The 18634-nt window shown below is 50.4% G+C and overlaps 1 protein-coding gene across 5 annotated transcripts in view; it reads right to left on the reverse strand.

Moving 5' to 3' along the window:
- UCKL1 (uridine-cytidine kinase 1 like 1) overlaps positions 1-16006 on the reverse strand; it is a 41316-nt gene extending 25310 nt beyond the window's left edge. For 3 of the 5 annotated variants that reach the window (XM_073308949.1, XM_073308953.1, XM_073308950.1), the window contains exon 1: positions 15890-16006. In XM_073308949.1, the coding sequence (XP_073165050.1) occupies positions 15890-15960 (71 nt within the window). In that variant the 5' untranslated portion in view covers positions 15961-16006. Of the gene's footprint in view, positions 1-7459; positions 7557-15889 lie in introns of those variants that run through there. The other 2 variants (XM_073308951.2, XM_073308952.2) reach the window with 2 other exon arrangements.
- Between the last annotated feature and the right edge of the window lie 2628 nt (positions 16007-18634).

The raw sequence follows: 18634 nt of genomic DNA on the forward strand, positions 1-18634 counted from the left end.
CATGCCTCAGTTTGCCCATGTGAAAAAACTTGCCTGCTTGTACCTCACCCAGGGTGCAGAGGGAAGTTTGGTGGTGAAAGCTTCTGAGATCCTCCCCAGTGAAGGGGCTACACAAGCACATAGCATTGGTAAGTGCCATGATGGAGACATTCTCCTCTCGAAAGCTCTCTCAGCAAGCAGTGAATTCTGTGTTATCCATGTGCCAGGGTAAAAACACCTCTGTTCTTTAGCCTGGCCTGGCCTGAAGTAGCCCAGACGTGTTTACACTACTGTGGAGAACACACAAGTGTCTATACTAGGCCACGTACTCCCACTCCTTAACACACACCTCTTCAAGCAATATCTCCTCCTTCCCCTTCCCCCGTTAGCCACTCCCAAACTGCCCCCCACCGGCATGCCCTGAACTGCCCTCTTGAATCTCATCTCATTCAGATTTTCTCTCTTCAGGGCAGGGAATGTGTGCCCAGGGTTATAAAGTGCTGCGGATATTCAGTGTTTATGTATTTAATAATGATTATTCTTTGCCTTGCAGTAGAACCTAGAGGTCCCACAAACATGGTTCAGGACCCCCCAGTGCCAGGCGCTGTACACACATTGAACAAAAAACGGTCCCTGCCCCGAAGAGCTTACAATCCACGTAATACCAACACATGGCAATCCCCCGGGTTAGCAGACACCAGACCCACTCCCCCAAGTGAGAAGGCAGAGGGGTTCATGGGGACAAAGAAAAGATCACCCATATAAAGAGATCAAAAATAGCCAGACACAGACAGGAGACCCCCCTCCTTCCCTGATAGCAGGGTGGTGCGTGGTGGGTTGTATTTTTAACTCCTCCATCTGCCGATAAGTGGCGGTCTGGCTGCAGCCGGTGCATTTCCAGCCCTTCTGGCCTCACAGCGGGAGGGGGACGCAGGCTGCTGTGGTACAATCACACAAGCCCCTGGGGAGGGGAGCGCGAGGGGTGGGTGTGTGAGCATGCCCTGTGCTGCGCTGCTAAGTGCCGCCTCCTCCTCTCACCAGCTGCTGCAGCAGGAGGGGGGGAACCAAGTCCTTTTGCACTTGGTAGCCCCGTGGCAGAGGTGCCGAGATAAACTGCAGCCGGCCAGGAGATAAGCTGCAGCCGGCGCTGCCAGGTCGACGTGCCAGGGATGGAACAGATTATTTCTATCAGATCCTGCCGACTCTGGCCTCCCTGCTCCTCGCGCTTTCCATTTCCAAGGCTCGGGGGGACCTTTCCTCCCTCTTAAGTACACGTAAGGGGATAACAACAGCACCAGCAGGCGCTGCCTGGGCAGGGAAGCAGGCTTAGCACCGCCTGCCCCCATCTCCTGGGTCCTAGTGGAGAAAGACCAGAGCTGGCATGGGAACAGTAGAAAGTGAGGGCCACCGGCTCATTCCTGGAGAGAGCTCTTACTCTTTCTTCTCCTACCTAGGATCCAAGCTATTCCTGAGACCCCTGACCATACAAAGGGGACAAGGGTCCTCTCAGCCTTCCCCGTACAGACCCCCTTCCGCATAGCAACCTGGGGAGATCAAGGAGGCCACGACACCTGACACTGCTCCCCCACCCTTGGGGGACCCCATCCTAGAGGCCAGCCGCAGCGCCATCACCCTTGCAAAGCGAATTGGCAAGCGTCACCAACCATTTGTAGATCAAGATTGGGTGTTTTTCTAAAAGATCTGCTCTGCTCTAACTCAAAGAGGAATTATCCGGGGGACGTTCTACGGCCAGAGTTATCCAGGCGGCCAGACTGGATTGTCACAACTGTCCCTTCTGGCCTAGGCAGGTGGGGAACCAGCAGATAAGAGGGGCACCGAAGGATGGACGCTAGAACTGGTGTGGCCACCACTTCCTTTGTCTCTTGGAACACCGTTCTTTGCAGGACAAGCCTGCTGTGGAGCTGCCCAGGTCTATTAGCGGGACACAGAAGGAACTGGAGACAAAGAGGTGCTTTGGACATCAAGCGTCTCACCCCCACCCCACTTCCTGACCCCAGCTGATTTGCTGAAGGGGTCAAAGTGTGGGAGAAAACAGCCAGGCCACAAAAGGCAGGCAGAGGAAATCACCCTGCGCAGGACAGGAAATCTGGGGATCCCCTCTTGCTATGTTCACTGTGCTGGGGTGACCCCCCACTTATTTCCAGGGGCTCCCCCTGCAGCATGATTTCAATACCATCCTATTTCTATGCTGTACTCTCTTTAAGAAGCGAGATGGGGACCAGGGGCTGGGGGCGGTGGAAAAGGTGTGTGTTTGCAGACAAGATGATCTTTAAGTGAGTTCAGAAAGGCAGCGGAGTCATGCAGGCTGAACGGGCTCCTGGAAGGTGGAGCAGCTCCCGGCCCTCTGCGGACTCACTCCAAACCCTTTTGGTCTCTGATCAGTTCTGGCTGTAACCTTTCAAACCCTGCTTGAGAGCCTCAGCAGCAGGCAACCAGCCAAGGGATTAGAGAGATCATCTACCTGGCTCGGCATTTAACAACATGCCAGCATCCATCTCCCAGTGAAACTCTCGCCCGGCCTCAGAGGAGATGAGCATTCAGCATTCACCAATCCCACAGCATGAAGGCACCTGCCGCCCACATGGAGCTGTTTCTGATGGTGGTGACAAGTTTTTTCTTTCCTATTGGCTTGACGGCCCTTTTCCCCCCCAACTACCTTTGGGGTTTTCTCCCACCTCGCAAACACCAATTTGCCCCCACCTCTCCCTTTCCCCAACTCCCTGGGGTCTGAATGGAGCAGAAACAGAACCATCTCGCCTTTAACAACTTTTACGTCATCCAGACGGTAACAGCAGGATGGACCCCTGGCAGCACTGACTGTGGCAGTTAGGTTCTGGTGGACATGGCATGGTAGCTGCTGCAAATCCAACACGAAGAGCATGATCCTCTGAGTCCAACACCAAGGGACTGCCTTGGGGTTTTTTATATTTCTTGGTTACCCAGTGGTAAGCTTTTATGGGTTTGTTTGGTTTTTTTTAAGCTTTTTCTCCCAACCTGCTTATAACAATTTTAAATCTGGTCAAAGGTTGGTCTGAAAACCCTCAGCAAAAGCACAAATGAAAGTTTAAATGTTAAAAGCACCTGCTGCAGCTACGCAGAATGAACAGTGAAGAGGTGTAAATCTTGCTGTCTTAGCTAGCAGGAGAAAGGGCTGGTGGGTAAGGCAAAGGGCCAGGAATCAAGCAATCCAGGTTCAGTTCCCAGCTCCATCACGGATTCCTTGCATGACCTTGAGTGACTCACGTAGCCTTTCTGGGCTTCAGATAACAGCTGTCCTTCCTTTTCTCTGTTTCCTCTATTTAGGTCACATCTGACCAGAGAATGATGTGGGCAGCCCCTGCTTCTCCTTTACTTCAATGGAGTTGCATCCAGGTGCAGGAATCTGCCCACACAGAAACGTCCAGAACAGAGAATTAAAAACCATGATCACAAACAGGTGAGGCCGACAGGGAAAGTCCACTAGACTGTATCAACTCGAAGGACTCCTCCCCGCCTAGAGAAAGCGCGAAAAGCACAGACAGCCCGCCCGGGTATTCTGTTCTGCTCTTCTTTGGGGAGCCCCGAGACAGCAATTAAACAGTGCCCGCGATTCCCCAAGCGGTGCTGACACCGGAGAAGGATGCTGGTGCGTAAACAGAGACGTTCCAGCTCGATAAAAGCAAAGATGACGAAGGCGCGATTGTTATTTACCAGGGAGGGGAAAATGATCGTTTCATCTACATTCCAAATGCAGCTCTCTGGGTGGGGATGGATATGCTGCTGAAGCGGCGAAGGGAGTTTTACCGATGGAGAACACAGGGATCCTGTCTGCCAGAGCCCTTCTCACTCTCAGTATCAGCGATACCATTGTGAGACGAGCGGGCAACTTCAGCTGGGCTCTGGGCAGGTGCAGGGCTCTCTGGGCAGGGTGGGGTTCTAGGTAGTAAGCTTGGCAGGGCAGGGATTGTCTCATCCTCAGTGGCAGTGTTTGTCCCGTGGGGGCCTCCTGCATAGCTCAGTTCTGGGCCCTACCCGTGACCTCACACGCACAGCGTGGGCAAGATCACGCCGTCCGGAGGGCACCATTTTGAGCCCCGGTCGGCACAGAGAACAGAGCAGCTGACACCTGGCGGGTCGGATCTGGCTTTCAGGGGGCCCTTCGCTGCCTTGGGACCCCGCAGTTGGCGCAGATGCCTAATGCTACAACTGCTCCTACTCTTTCAAACCATTAGGAGCCCAGCACAGTGAATCCCCTGTCCCCCCTGGGCCAGCAGCATCAGTCTGGGTGTGAGAGGAGGCTCAGGGCTGAAGCAGGGGGCTGGGGTGCTCCCCCCAGAGCACCCGCAGCCCCCTGGCCCAAGTTTTAGTTAGCGGTATACAATAAAAGTCATGGACAGGTCATGGGGCTGTGAATATTTTTTTACTGCCTGTGACCTGTCCATGACTTTTACTAAAAATACCCGTGACTAAAACGTAGCCTTACTTATACCTCAATCTCGCCTACTTAGATTGTAAGGGGTTTGCAGAAGGGACAGTCTTGCCACGCGTGTACGGCATTCAAACAGAATAATAATTCGTTGTCTTGCAGTGGCGCCTAGCAACACTAGTAATAGAACAGGGGCCCATTGTGCTAGGTGCTGTACAAACACAGAACAAACAATGGTTCCCTGCCTCAGAGAGCAAATAATCTAAGTGGGGCCCTGATATTGGCTGGCTGTAACATGAAACAGCAACAAGCCTGGGCATTTAGCACACACAATCCTGCCCCTTAGGCAAGGGGGCTGGAGTCATTTCTGGGTTAATGGCCCAAGGCCATATGGAAAGGTATTTGTAAAAAGAAAATTTGTATTTTGTATTAGGAAGAAGAAATTGGGCCTTGAGGTTTCTGGAGAGATTTGAAATAATTTGATTCAGAACGATCACTTATGACATCTACACTGCTTGGCTTACGTTGCTGGAAGTTGGAATTACAACAGGAGGCCATACTAAAGGACTGCCTGGTCCGGGAGCTGCAGGGGAGCACTTTAGCATTGCTCCACGTGCTTTGTGGGGTGTGGCGGGTCCTCAGAAAGCATTTCAAAGCCTATGGGGCACTATAGCATCGCTCAGTTCTAAAGACATCTACCGTTGTCTGGGTACCACACCTGGCCCAACAGGGTCCTGCTCCGCAACTGGGGCCCCAAGGAACCATCACAACGCCACCAGTAAATAACGACTAATGCAAGGTAATCCTCCCCAGAACTGCTCACCGAATTGTAGATCCTGAAACAGGCACAAAGCGAAGCCCATTGGCTCAGCAATGACTAGGAAAGCCCAGCGTTAATGCCACCTACACAACACGAAGGGGATTGGTCTTGGTTGTAGTTTTCTCCCCACGGTGACGTGCCCACGGTTCTACGGGTAACGTTTCTAAAAGTAACTAAGTGACCTCGCAGCCGAAGTCTTGTCGAAAACCAGCAGGACTCAGGCTTCGACATAACATTTCAAAAGAACCTGGGGGTGGAATCCTGGTTCCACCCATGGTCAATGGGACTTTTGCCGGTGGCTTCAACAAAGCCAGAACTTCAGTCTATATCTGAAGCATAATGGTCTGGAGAACGGAAGAGACCAGGAACGATCCTTTTACTGTTTCCCCTCTTGGTCTTCAGCTTAGACCTCAAAGAAGGGCTCTGATACATCGGAGATACCCCACCCCCTTCAGTGGCTCCCCAACTTGGGCCTTCTCATTGCTATTCCCAAAGGAGGGGAGTGGAGACACACCAGGGACAAGTAACCCCTCCTCCTTCTCGGCTGCTCCCTAACGTACAGCCTGGTGGGACACGTCCCCTCTGTGGGAGCTTGTTTCCAATGAAGTCAATCCAGGAAGCCACAGGGGAACGACACATCCCACCATGGTATGTTGTCTTGGGTGGGACAGGGAGATGGAATTTCCAGTTAAAAACAAAGCGTCACATCAGCCCAAAAACACTACAAGAGTTTAATAGGAGGAAGGCTTGGCCCTCCCAAATGTATTTGGGTAACGCATAGTGTGGCCTAGTAACTCGTGCACTGGACTGGGACTCAGGAGACCTGTGTTCTGTTCCTGCCGGGAGACCTTGGACAAGTCACTTTCTCTCTCGATGCCTCATGCTCCCTATCTGTAAAATGGGGAGAATGATCCTAACCCCCCCCCGCCCCCAACAAACGCTTTGAGATCTGTGATGAGAAGAGCCAGGTATGAAGAGTGTGAAATTATTATTCGCTGCTGGATAGACAGAGAAGTTTCCTCTCCTTCCTTGCTGCCCTTTGCCCCATCCCCTCCTACTCAGAGACACGGGGATTCTGAATAAACCAGGGAAGTATTATTTCAGCTTTTAACACTAAACCTGACCAGATGAAGGATAGAGACATGCTCTGGCTACACAGCCCTGGATGCTCATCACAACACTCCCAACCTCACAAAATTCTCTCCTGTCTCTGTGATTCTCAACCACAATCCTTCCTCCAAACAGGACTCCAGATTAAATCCCGCCCACCTAATCCCACCTGCCCTGACCGGGGGAGGGGAGAGCAAGCCCCAGGGATAATTCCAGTTCCTTTACCAGTGTGAAACACCACAGTGCAATTCGTTCACCGGTGTCCCACAAAGCTGTCTGTTAATCTTGGAGAGTAAATCAACTGCACTCCTGTTGGTGATTGATTTGTTAGCCCCACTCTGCTGCAAGATGGGAATTAGTTGTGCAAATTAATATTGGCACAAACTAAGGTAGCTTTTCTTTTGTCACTCAATTTACTCATCATACAGGGGGGAGAGGAGAAGGATGCTTCCAATTTTAGTTCAGACTTTGCCCCTTGTCTCAGGTAGTCCTAGGGTTTCCCCCTTTTAAAATTTAGTTCCTTCTATCCCAATGCATTTTGTGCTTCAAACTGCCATTGATTAGCTTTAGGACCAGCTGGCATCATGGACAGGATCAGACGGGTTGAGAGGCCAAAGAGAAGACACACACACCCCTACCCAAAGGTTGGGCCATCTAAAAAGGCAGCAGGTTTAATTTTCAGTAGGAAAAAGAGTTCACACACTTCCCAAACACTCCCAACCCGGGGGGAAAAAAAAAATCACAGTTTCTCCTTCCCCCTAACAGCCAGTAAAGCTCCTGACCTTGGATCCAAAGCCAGTGAGTTAAAGGGGAATCCCACCCCTGTTTGCAACATGCTAAGCCTAACCATTGAGCCAGACTCTCTTCCCAGCTATCTTCCTCCCCCACCATAACAATAGCCACCCCTAAATCCTGCAGCAAGAGGAGCTGTTTTGCACAGGTTTCACCCTGTGTGCTTGGCAAAGCTGCTCTCTCTCTCCCAGCTGCTGTCTCCAATTTCCCAGCCCTCTGACAAACAGGCACGATGCTTTCGGGTCCGGAGGTGCTACGAATTCATTCGCAGGCAAACAGGGATTTAAAAAACAAAAACAAAAAAAACAAAGCAAGCAAACTACGACACTCACCTGCCTTCAGCCCCAAGGGCCCAGCAGCCAGATATCCCGACACCCGCGTACATCGGGGGGCTGCTCATTCCACCCAGCTGCTGCAGAATCAGTCTCTAGTGGGGGGCAAGGGAGGGATGGGTTTCAGGAGTTTAGAGCGTGTGTGTGTATTTTTTGGCTTGCCTGTCACATGGCCGCCTGAACGGCACTAACGTTGTAACAGGGCTGCCATGTGAATGAAGCACTCTGGAGAAATGACACCAACGTAGTCCTGCGTGGGGCTATTCCCTACCCCCAGAGAGCCTGTGGGGCTGGAGGAAGGGTTTCAGACACCCAGCATGGTTTCCTTTGAAATCTTAGGGGGCTGGGGTGTCAGTGAAGGGCTGGGCAAGGAAGACAGCGGGAGGAGAGAAAGCACCAGCAGCAGAGTCCCGGAGCGGCCAACACGCCTGGGAAGAGGATCACTTATCCTGGAGATTATGTTCATTACCTGATATTAATAGCACGGACGTTGTTTAAAAAAAAAGACAGCAGCACCTCCTCTTCCCCCCACCCCTCACCCCGACCAACAGACCCGCGGCTTGGGACAGGGCTCACTCACCTGCTACTGACATTCAGAGTCTGGACTCACTGGGGGAAGCAGCGAGGATGCCCCACTGCTGGGGTAAGTGACGGGCCGACTCCCCCAGCCCAGCAATTGTAGCAGTGTCTGGATAAAGAGAGCTGCAGCTGGGGCTGTGGGGGGGAGCCGGGGTCCTTCGGAACGGATCAGAGCGAGTGGATTAGCTGGCCCATCCCATTGCTAGGGCAGATAGTCTCCCCCTAGGGAATGAGTAGACTAATACCCAAACAAGAGCCAGTGGGGACAGAAGAGACTCTCTGTCCTAAGCAGCCGATCACCAGAAGCTGAGCCGGGGTATTAATATTGCCTTGGCATTCCTGGGACAGACCCCAGCTCTGCAGGGGAGGGAGCCAGGAGCCCCTAGCCTCCTGGCTTTTGGCTACAAATTCAAATTCACTCTGAGCAGGGAAGCTATGAGGAGCTCCCAGCTTGTGGCCGAGCCTGTTGCTGGAGGTGGATCTGCAGCTGCGGAGGTCTCCTGATATCCCCTGACCTGCCTCCAGCCCCAGCATAAACAAGTCTGTGAAACTCAACACCCCCTGCCATGGGTAACCACGCAAACAAGACACCCCCTCACACGCCCCTCGCCCCCCATGCACGAGGCCGCTGCATTCTGCACTCTCAGCCATCCTGCTGCCAGGTGCTTTATGCCAGCCCTGCCACTTCGACAGCAATTTTCCACCTGCTGCTCCTCTCCCAGCTTAACACATCCTCCCGGCAGAGACAACAACACGGGAAGGAGCTGTACATGGGGAAAGGCATGGGGCCATGTGGCTGGGCCTGGGGAAATACCTGACTGCCAGCAGATGCCAAGGGGCAGCTGAGGCATGAATGAGCATCGGAGTACAGGAAGAGGGAATTACCAAACTGAACACAGGGAGTGAGGGGAAGTGTGAAGGGGGGAGGATTCTAGGCAAAGGACCACAGACGGGCTGGCACAGCAGAGCTGGTAAGGGTTGGGGGACTAGGAGCATCAGGATACAGAGCGTTCAGCCACTTAGCAGCAGGTGTCTGGTGCAGCATACGGGCTGTATACACCTTCCCAGGGCACATGAGAGCCTGCCAGGCTGTGTGCCACACATCCGGGCCTTGCTCCGAGGTCACCGGTGTACGTAAGACTGATGTATCACCAAAGCAAAAGGGACGTTACTCGAACAAAGAGAAAAGACAACAAGTTTGGGGTAAACACCCATAATAATTAGGGACTTTCACCCCTCACACAGGCAGTGATTATGATCCAGATTATGAATATTAAATAAGCTTCCCCTGCCGCCCCACAACGCAGACTGATCAGAACTGGGGTCCTGATTTGCTCCCCTGGACTGAGGGGCCCAGCTCCCCGGGACAGAATTTCTGATCAAGTTTTTCCTTTGTTTTGCACCCATAACAGCTGCCTCCGGCCAACCCTCCCTAGGAATTCTGGGTTTGACTTTTGACAACCTAAGTGCTTTGAAAAATGGAGCCGCCAGGCTGTGGAGAAGAAGGGGGCCAAGAGGTGCGTTTGGAGAGCGGGAAGGGCAGATCAAAAGAAGGCCCAGATCAGAGGGGCTATTCCGTACACCTGAGGGGACAGGCATTGAGCATTTGCTCCAAGTGTGCCAGGAATGTGGGTTTTAAGAGCACTGTAGCCCTGTCCAGCACAAGGGGCCCTCGATCCTGTTTGGGGCCCTTCAGGCACCAGTGCAATACAGATAACTTTTGTGAGTGACCTTTAACGGCCGTAACGCACCTCTCTGAGCTGGTTTCCTTTGCTGAGGCAGGTACGCCACTTCAGGTGCTGATTTTCAGGAGCCACCACCCCGACTGGTCAATGCAAGCTGCGGGGGCTGAAAGCCCAACTGCAACGGTCTCAGATATTTCAACACTCAACGGCCTGCTGCACTGGTCTCTGGAGACAAAGGCCCAACTCCGAAACAAACAGGAGTGTGCACGAGAGTGGGTGAATAGGATTTCGGGGCACTGGGATCCTAGTCTAGTATGGAGCACACAAAACTATAGCACCGATGCCCAACAGCTAGATTAACAGAAGAGAATGTTACCCTGAAACATGTATCAAATCACTAACACTTGGACCAATGAGGACATGTAAAGAAACAGACAAAAAGAAACTGCCCCAAACCCCTGCTTGAAATAACAGTAAAACTGCGACACACGGCCACAGGGAAGGGAATTCAAAGGTAAAACTGACAATGCGGCCCTAACTCAAGCCATTATACTGAGCCATCCCCGCTAAATAATGATGCCAATCGCACGGCAGAGTTGGTGAACTTCAAAGGAACATGTGGAGAACTTTTCCCGCGCTGTAATTTTATTTTAAACTCCCCCGTGTCTGTAAAGCCCTTTCAGAAGTTTAAAAATAAAATCTTTCCCCAGTGATTTCTATTCTTTCCCATTAAAGAAAAAGACATACAAAGCTCCCCACCAATGCTTCATTGTTCTTTACAGCGAACATCAGAGCCTTTTTCCGGTCTTTGTCTCAATGGCCAAATGACGGGGCTTTCACCTATTCTCCTGACAAAGTCTACTCCGCAGTCTAATCTAGCTCCTAATTTAGTAAGAGTCAGACAAAATCGCCTTTCTTCATTCTATGCTGTGGTTGTTTTAAAAGTATGCCAAGAACAACATTTTCCATCTTTGCAAATCATCTCGGACTCTGAAGAAAGACTCAGTGGCAGTCCACAAGAGGAGTGCATCAAATCAAATCTAGTCTGAAGGCAGTTCTAAGGACTGCACTTTCTGGCAACATAGACTGCCTTCCAAAGAGCTCGCGGACCTTCAGGAAGAGTCTGAAAGGAATGATCAACAGCACTGTCCACCCCAAGCAATATAGCTGCATTCACACTAGGAAGAGCTTTGCTTCCATCCTATACCGATATTCCTTTACTGCCAATGTGCTTCCGGTGTAGATGTGGCCCAGAAGGGCTAGAAACTTACTTTTAAAAAGAAATGCAAGCCAAGACTCTAACGCAAGCAAGTGAGAATGAGGTCGAAGACCTGGGACTTGGAAGCCCTCCCTCCCCTAAATATAGCGATACAATACAATAATCAGAGCTGGCAACCTGCGTCAGAAGCACCCACGTTTCCTCCAGTCGATTCATCCAGCAGTGGCAACGGGTTAGTTGTGAAAATCAAAGAAGGCAGATTTAAAAGAGATTTGAAACAGGTTCTCTTGTTAATTTCGCCCCACTGTTCCTTGACCCTCTTTAAACAATCCCTCGGTCTCCTCAGCATGCGTATCTTTCAGATGCTTGTGAACTTCCCTTTACAGCTGGTTAGGCTGATGGGAGCACAGCAACTCTGCTCTTAGCTGGCCTCACAAGCGGTGTCCGAGTGTAAGATACTGGTCATCATGTCTATATTATATTAGTTCTACGACTGAGAGCCCAACGGCCCTTGGGTGGGTGTAAGTGAAATACAGATGCTGAGGGAGCGGTGTTCATAGAAGTGAGGGATGGTCTGTGTCTGGCGTTGCACACTGACTATTAAAATGGCCCAGACATTATCATAATAGGACATGCACTCAATATAAATGCTAGAGTCATGTCTTCCCAATTTGCCTTCATTCCAGCACGTTCATGCAGATTTTGGGAAAATGCTAATCATTTATTTTTCCTTTAATTTTTAGGATAAAGCTGAAATGAACCAGGATTCTTTCTCTTTTGGTCACCATGACCCCAGTCTTACAACTGGATCCATGTGGGCCTTCGTGTCCATACATGACCCTAGCAGGCGACCACCCACGTAGATCCAACTCCAGGATCAGGGCCTGTGTGCGTGAACCAGTTATAGTGGGCCCTGCTATGAATGTAGCATTGGCTCACACCGCTGGCTTGGCAGAACACACTACGTCCTGTATAAACCCTGTCTCACTTATTTCTTCTACTGACCCTCCATGACAGAGTGGTGGATGTCACAATCCAAAAGAGTGGGGGGGGGGGGGAAGAAGAGAGAGAGATTCGGGATCTGAAGGACAGCCCCCCACCAGACTGAAACAATTGTACACCACGACTCCAAGCCATTTGGGACCTTATGCGTTTGTCAGGGCCAGATCCTCAGCTGGTGCAAACTGACACAGCTCCATTGAGCCTGGTGGAGCGAGGCTGATTTGCCGGTGAAATGACAGCGAGAGAAGGCCTCTGAGACTAACCACCGGCCGGACTATAGCCCTGCCGCCTGCTCAGACTCCTGGGCTGCGTTAACACTGAGGAAGAAGCCATCTCTGATCCTTCTCGTCACACCCATCTCTCTCCATGTCAGCCCCATCAGCACAAAGCATGAAGGGCCTCTCGTCCTTAGAGAGGGACACCCACCTTTGTCTCTGCACACAGGAGCCTCTGCTCCAGGGTGGGTGCGTAAAAGAGACATCAGCAAACAATCAAAGAGTCTAAAGGACACATGCAAGTCCCCTGAACTCCTCTCACGCAGCTGCTGGGTGCCCATCAGACTGGGGCCTCACCTACATTAGAGAAACGTGCACCGGTGTAACCACGTTGTCGTAGTTACGCTGGTGGGGCAAACTCCTCACAAGGATGCATGAGGCTAATAGAAAGCAGGGCTGAAACCCGCAAGCATAACTGGCAAAAGTAAATAATCGTTTTCGTGATTGGGACCAAGAACTGAAGCGCTCTGCCTCGCCTAGCAAAAAGCTGAGCCCTGAGCTGTGTGTGCAGAACTGACAGGGTAGACGCGCCTCTTCCCTCACTGAGCCTCCCTAACAACAAAAAGGGAGCGGAGTCCTTCCCCCAGCCCTCCCTGGCCCCCGCCAGCTCATCAGAGCAGCAGCTTCAGCCCAGGAGCAGAAGGGAGGAGCTCGGAAGTAGCGTTCTGCATCCTCCCACCGCCACGACCACCAGAGCGAGACACGTAACTGTGGCTTGGTGCGTGCAGTGCTAACCTGCCCCAAGAACGGGGAAAGGGAGATAGGCACAGAGTCCCGTTCTCCTGGTGAGAGGCAGGACCCAACTCCCGACACTGGCAGAGCCGCTGGTACAGCCAGTCCGGATCACCAGTTGCACAGGATGAAAATGCTCCAGAGTCCAAAGAGTTAAAAAGTTTCCACTCTAGAGTATAACCAGCAGCAGCACCTTAATCTGCGGCTCCGGACAGGTTTATGGGGATGGTACTAGCACCCCCTAATGGTAAATGTCCAAATATTTAAATACCACAACAGAGGTCAACAGTACCACCACTTCCTTCTATGGCAACACCATGCCACAATCATGAAGCAACTTGAATGCAAAATTCATGCCCACGGGGAAAAAATGCAGAATCACTGCTGCTAGCAGAGAAGAGAGCCCACGCCTGGCCAGCAAGGAGTGTTTATATAAGGCAAATCATCGAAAGGAGCTCCATTCACTGAAAAATCAGGGGCCCGACCCGCCACAAACATACACCGCATTTCCACTGGAGTGGCTCCCTTGAGTGTGATGGAATCATTATTCCCCTACCCCGGTATAACAGAGGAGAACCAGGCACCGTGGAATAACACACGCACATTTGTTTATCCTCTGTTAATAACTTTGATTATCAAAGCTCCATGAAGTTCAAAAATAATGCACCCTTCTCACCACAGTTTATGATCTGTTCATTTTTGCATTTCTGACAGCTTGGACACAGGAAACCATGAGGTCAGTGTAACTGATACCCGACTACCTGGTTAAAACAGCCATTGTTGTACAACCCAACTACTCATCAGCTTCTCTAGCTATTACTCAGTAATGCACTTCCTTCCTCTGGTAAACTCATTGTGTTCATAGGCCCCATTTGACAGTTGATGAAACTGAGGCACCAAAAGGTTAAGGGCAATGTTTTCCAACGTCGGGGCCTGAATCTCTCTTTCCCCCCAAGTAAGTGGTCTGTTTGTCACAGCCTCAACTGGAAATCAGTGCGTTCAGCGTCTCTGAAAAACCTAAGCCCCCAAGTTCAAAAGATTTGGCCTTAGTGACTTGCCCACAGTCACACATCACGTGGCTGACTAATTTGGAGCAAAACACATGGGAACTCGGGACATCCCCAGGGGTTTGCTCGAAACACTAGACTAGGGTACACTGCACTGTAGTAAGCGTTACTTTGCAGCATTTATTATAAATATCGTTTGTAGACACTCATCATAGAGTTCTGAACATTTCACCGCTAGAGCGGGTATATTCCATGCATGGTCTCAGACCAAAGAATTTTTTTTTTTTTTAAGAAATTTTGAGGAAAATCCATCCACCCATTTTTCTGTTATGTGAGTAGGGAAAAAATATACACACGTCTTTTCCAAGATGGCAAATGTTAAGACACTTTTTGCAGTGCAGGATATTTGGAAGGGGTGTGTGCATACGTGCAAAAGCACACATGATTTGCAAACAGCTAAACTTTAATATTTTCCAGAAAGCTAATCCTCAGGGCAGTTTAATCTGTTGACCATTTTACAAAGCAACAAGAAGGAAAGTGACTAATTCCTTGGTTTTGTGTATGCAGACTAGAACCCTTTGCTAATGTTGAGGTGTGTGAAACTAACACCCACTTAGAATCTTTCCTCACTGAAAGAGTTTAACACAGAGATCGTTTTCACAGTTTTCAAGATAGCAACAGATAAAGATTTCACAAGTGCAGAAAGGTTCCAGTTGTGTTTATAAACATCAGGTGAAATCCTGACCTCTCTGAAGTCAGTGGGCGTTTTGACATTGACTTTGGTGGGGGGAGGACAGGGCAGGAGAGGGTTTAGAATTTCACCCCAGAAGAACAAACTGCAGATTTTATAACCCTTGCAAGAGCAGTCTGTGATGCGTACACTGGTCACCTCTAAATATTTACAGTTGAGATTTGCAAGTAATTAAGGGTACCACACTATTCCCTAATGAGTGCAGGGCATATCATGCTATCATTTACACTGTAAAAAGAAAAGGAGGACTTGTGGCACCTTAGAGACTAACCAATTTATTTGAGCATAAGTTTTCGTGAGCTACAGCTCACTTCATCGGATGCATTCAGTGGATTTCATTTTTTCCACTGCGTGCATCCGATGAAGTGAGCTGTAGCTCACGAAAGCTCATGCTCAAATAAATTGGTTAGTCTCTAAGGTGCCACAAGTCCTCCTTTTCTTTTTGCGAATACAGACTAACACGGCTGCTACTCTGAAACCTGTCATAATGTAAAACTGTATGGTTCTGAATAGTGACCCCTGCAAAAAGCATGAAGCCCACTGAGCACACCACCGTTATCACAGAGCTCATCACAGGCATTTGGAGCTTCATGCGGAGAGCTGAGTTTGAACTCAGATCTCCTGTACTAGCCCCAGATTCTTGAGTTTAAGAAGAATCTCTACTAGCAAGGTAGGGCCTCTGACACCCAGGCAGCTGAGCAGGCCTGATTCAGCCCAGTACAGGGCAGTGGAAACACAAACACTTTTCACCCTGAAGTATCCCCAGGGCGCTTTCCAAATGCTCTCCATGCTGCCCCACTGAAATGCAGCCAGCTCAGGTGCACAGCACCTTGCAAGCCAGAGACGCAAGGGAAAGCTTGGACAAGCTCCCTAGGGCAAATCCTGCCCCCTGGGAGTGCCGGGGAGATGGTTAATGCCCATGCAGAAGAGACAGATCCACCGCGCCCCGGGGCTCCTCAGAAAGCCCCCACCACAGCAAACTGCAGGGGCAAAGTGGATGCATCTTGAAGCCTTCCCCTTGGAGAGCTCAGGGGAGCTTGTCCTGCCTTGCCTGGACTCCAGCCCTACCAGCCTTGCCCTGGCAACCGACTCCGGCGCAAACAAGCCACAGAAACACCCCCCTCCTGCACCCCAAAGAGCCCCCAGGGGCCGCCCCTGGCTCCCCAGTGGGCCCTGTTACCTGCCGTCTCCTGGCGCTCCTCTCTCCTCATTCACTCCCTCTCCCCCACCATCACCGGCGGCTGCAGCCATCGCGCCTCGCGATCAGCTGTTGGGAGAGGGGCTGGGGCGGGACGCTCCCTGCGCCCCAGGGCTTCATGGGAGTTGTAGTTCACAGGCGGGCGCGAACGCGCTACTCCCGGAGGCGAGGAACCCATGGGTGGACTACAACTCGCCGGAAGGGTGGGAGCCCTTTGCATCATGGGAGTCGTAGTTTTTTTTTTTTTTTTTTTTTGCAGGGGAGGAAACTTAACGACCGTGCAAGGAAAGGAAACTGAAAGGGCGGGTTGGAGGTCATGGGGTGCAGAGGAAGGAGATGGATGCTGCTGGACACACAAAGCCCTGTGGTGGGTTTAAATGTAAAAAGAGCTTGCAAAGGACCAGAGCGTGCACTAGCGAGCCTGCAAAATGCCAGAGCCGTCCGCCTGCAAAATATTAGAGGGAGAGGACACCGGGCCTGCAAAATACTAGAGCTACTTACCAGTGAGCCTCCAAAATCGTAGCCCTGCTAAATGCTGGAGCTATATAACTTTATACCATGTGCTAAGTCAACAACCAGGCCCTGTGGTAAACGGGAAAAACTGGGGAAAAGGGAGATCTCCCAAAATTGCATGTGAGAGTTAACATGCTTCGGTGGCACGCTGCACATTCCTTCAGTGCTGAGAGCGCTTTTAAAAACTGCCTCAACAGTAATCAGCAACGAGCTTCCCTCCCCAGATGGGTGAGACTTGGCAGCTCTCGCAGCAAGTCCTATAAGGAAGTTAAGTCACGTGAGCTGGGTATATTCTTAGACTATTGTGTGTGACCAGCGGTGGGTTAACAGCAAATAGCTACTGTATTATTAAATTAAGCGTCAGAACTTGGGTTCCATTCTGAGCCTTCATAGATTTTTAAAGCCATAAGGGGCCATGGCGATCATCTTGTCTGGTCTCAAGTCATAGAATTCCACTCAGTAATTCCTCCTTCAAGCCTATGACTGATCTCGGCACTCTTCAGGTGTATTTTATTTATTAGCTCATGCAGAAATGATGCATACATTAGCTGTCATAACTGAATTAGCAGATGGTAGATAATGTGGTTGATTGTTAGGAAGCTTTGATCCTGCAAAGAATTCTGTGGAATTTACATCCCAGGAGTGGTCCCATTGAAGACACAGTGTGTAGAACTAAGCACATGGCTTTGCAGGATCAGGGCATTAGATTTCTCTTTCCATGATCACAAAGGTTACTGGAATGCCTTCTCCCACAAACAGTTGCAAATCTGAATGAATGCGACTCGAGACTCAAAAGGGACAGAAGAAAATACTGGAACAGAAAAGAACGTGAAAGGGTAAAATGTCCCTTTGACAGCAACATGGCTGTGCCATCCACACAGCAAAGACTGCTTTTCTTCTGTGACTAGGCAGTAACTAAAAAAAGACATTCCCCTCCTGGCCCAATGCAGGAGCAAGAAAACCCTTGGGTTCCCTGCCCCAATGCACTTAAATAGAAAATAGTGATTATAACATCATCCAGCAGCCCCTGAAACACAAACACTATTAGCCAAGGCTGAGAGAACAGACAAGAGCACTTGCTTTCTCTCCTTCTCTCCAGCACGAGGTGCAGCTGTTGGCTGAGTCATTAATAGCATTAGTGGCAGAGAAGGCTAAAGGAGAGATGTGTGCAAACAATGCTAAGTTCAGAAAGGAACTGGCTCAACAATGCAAATTTCACAGGGAGGGGAGCTGCAGATCTGCTGCACTTGCTTACCCATGGCATTGTGCACATTCTTGGCCTTTTGCATTCTTGAACTGCCTGAGACTTAAGTGAATTATTGACCCTTTGTAGACACTTGAGAAGGCAAAAGTGCCATCTCCCTTCTTCACTGGAGGGCTGCCTGGCCTCATACTCACCAAGGTGAATGCCACATGGTGCAATGGAACCTGGCACAATATAGATATTATTAGATCCAGATCTGCACTGAGTTACATCCCCATTGAATTTGTGGGCTGCACGGGGTGTAATTCAGGATGGCTTGTGTTTTGGAGGGTGTAAGGGAAAGGGCCGATGCAGAAAATCCTTCAGCTTGCTTTACACGTTCCTAATCTCCCTGTCAAAGAAGGCCTTAGCCTCATTTCATTGGTCCAACTCACAGATTTGTTGGCAAACTGCTGCGTTAAGGGAGATTTGACTAACTCTGCTGCCTGTTTGGTGATCTGCCAAAAAAGGCATTAGAAAGTGACGAGGACTTTATTGGCAATCTAAACCTGATCCTACAGGCAGGTCTCATTCTTACATCTTTGGTGTCCCCAGCTGCTGTGAACACTTAAGCAAGGACTTTGCAAGGGCCAGGTAACACCATACACCTGGAAGTGAAATGGGGGTGGTGGAGCATTGCTTTAGACTGACTACCACATATATATATTTACAGTTCATGCCAGAGATGGGTCCAGCTCACAAAATTCAGAAGCAGCAGGGGTCACGATTTGCCCCTCTGACCAATTGTCTTGACCTTGGTGGAGTAGCTGGTGCAGTCGTCTGGTGCAATATCCTGTCATCTCTAGCGATCTGAGTTCAGCTCTTCCCACAGAAGACAAGTACTAATGCATTTGAGTCTCATCCTGGCTCCCAGTTGTGCACATCACCAAAACACCACACCGTTAAACCCAGCTGGCAATGTCTGCGTTAGAGAGGCCATGACCTGCTAGTGTAAAGCAAATGATGCTGCA

This window comes from Lepidochelys kempii, chromosome 13 (genome assembly GCF_965140285.1).
Source record: "Lepidochelys kempii isolate rLepKem1 chromosome 13, rLepKem1.hap1, whole genome shotgun sequence".
Classification (NCBI taxonomy): Eukaryota; Metazoa; Chordata; order Testudines; family Cheloniidae; genus Lepidochelys; species Lepidochelys kempii.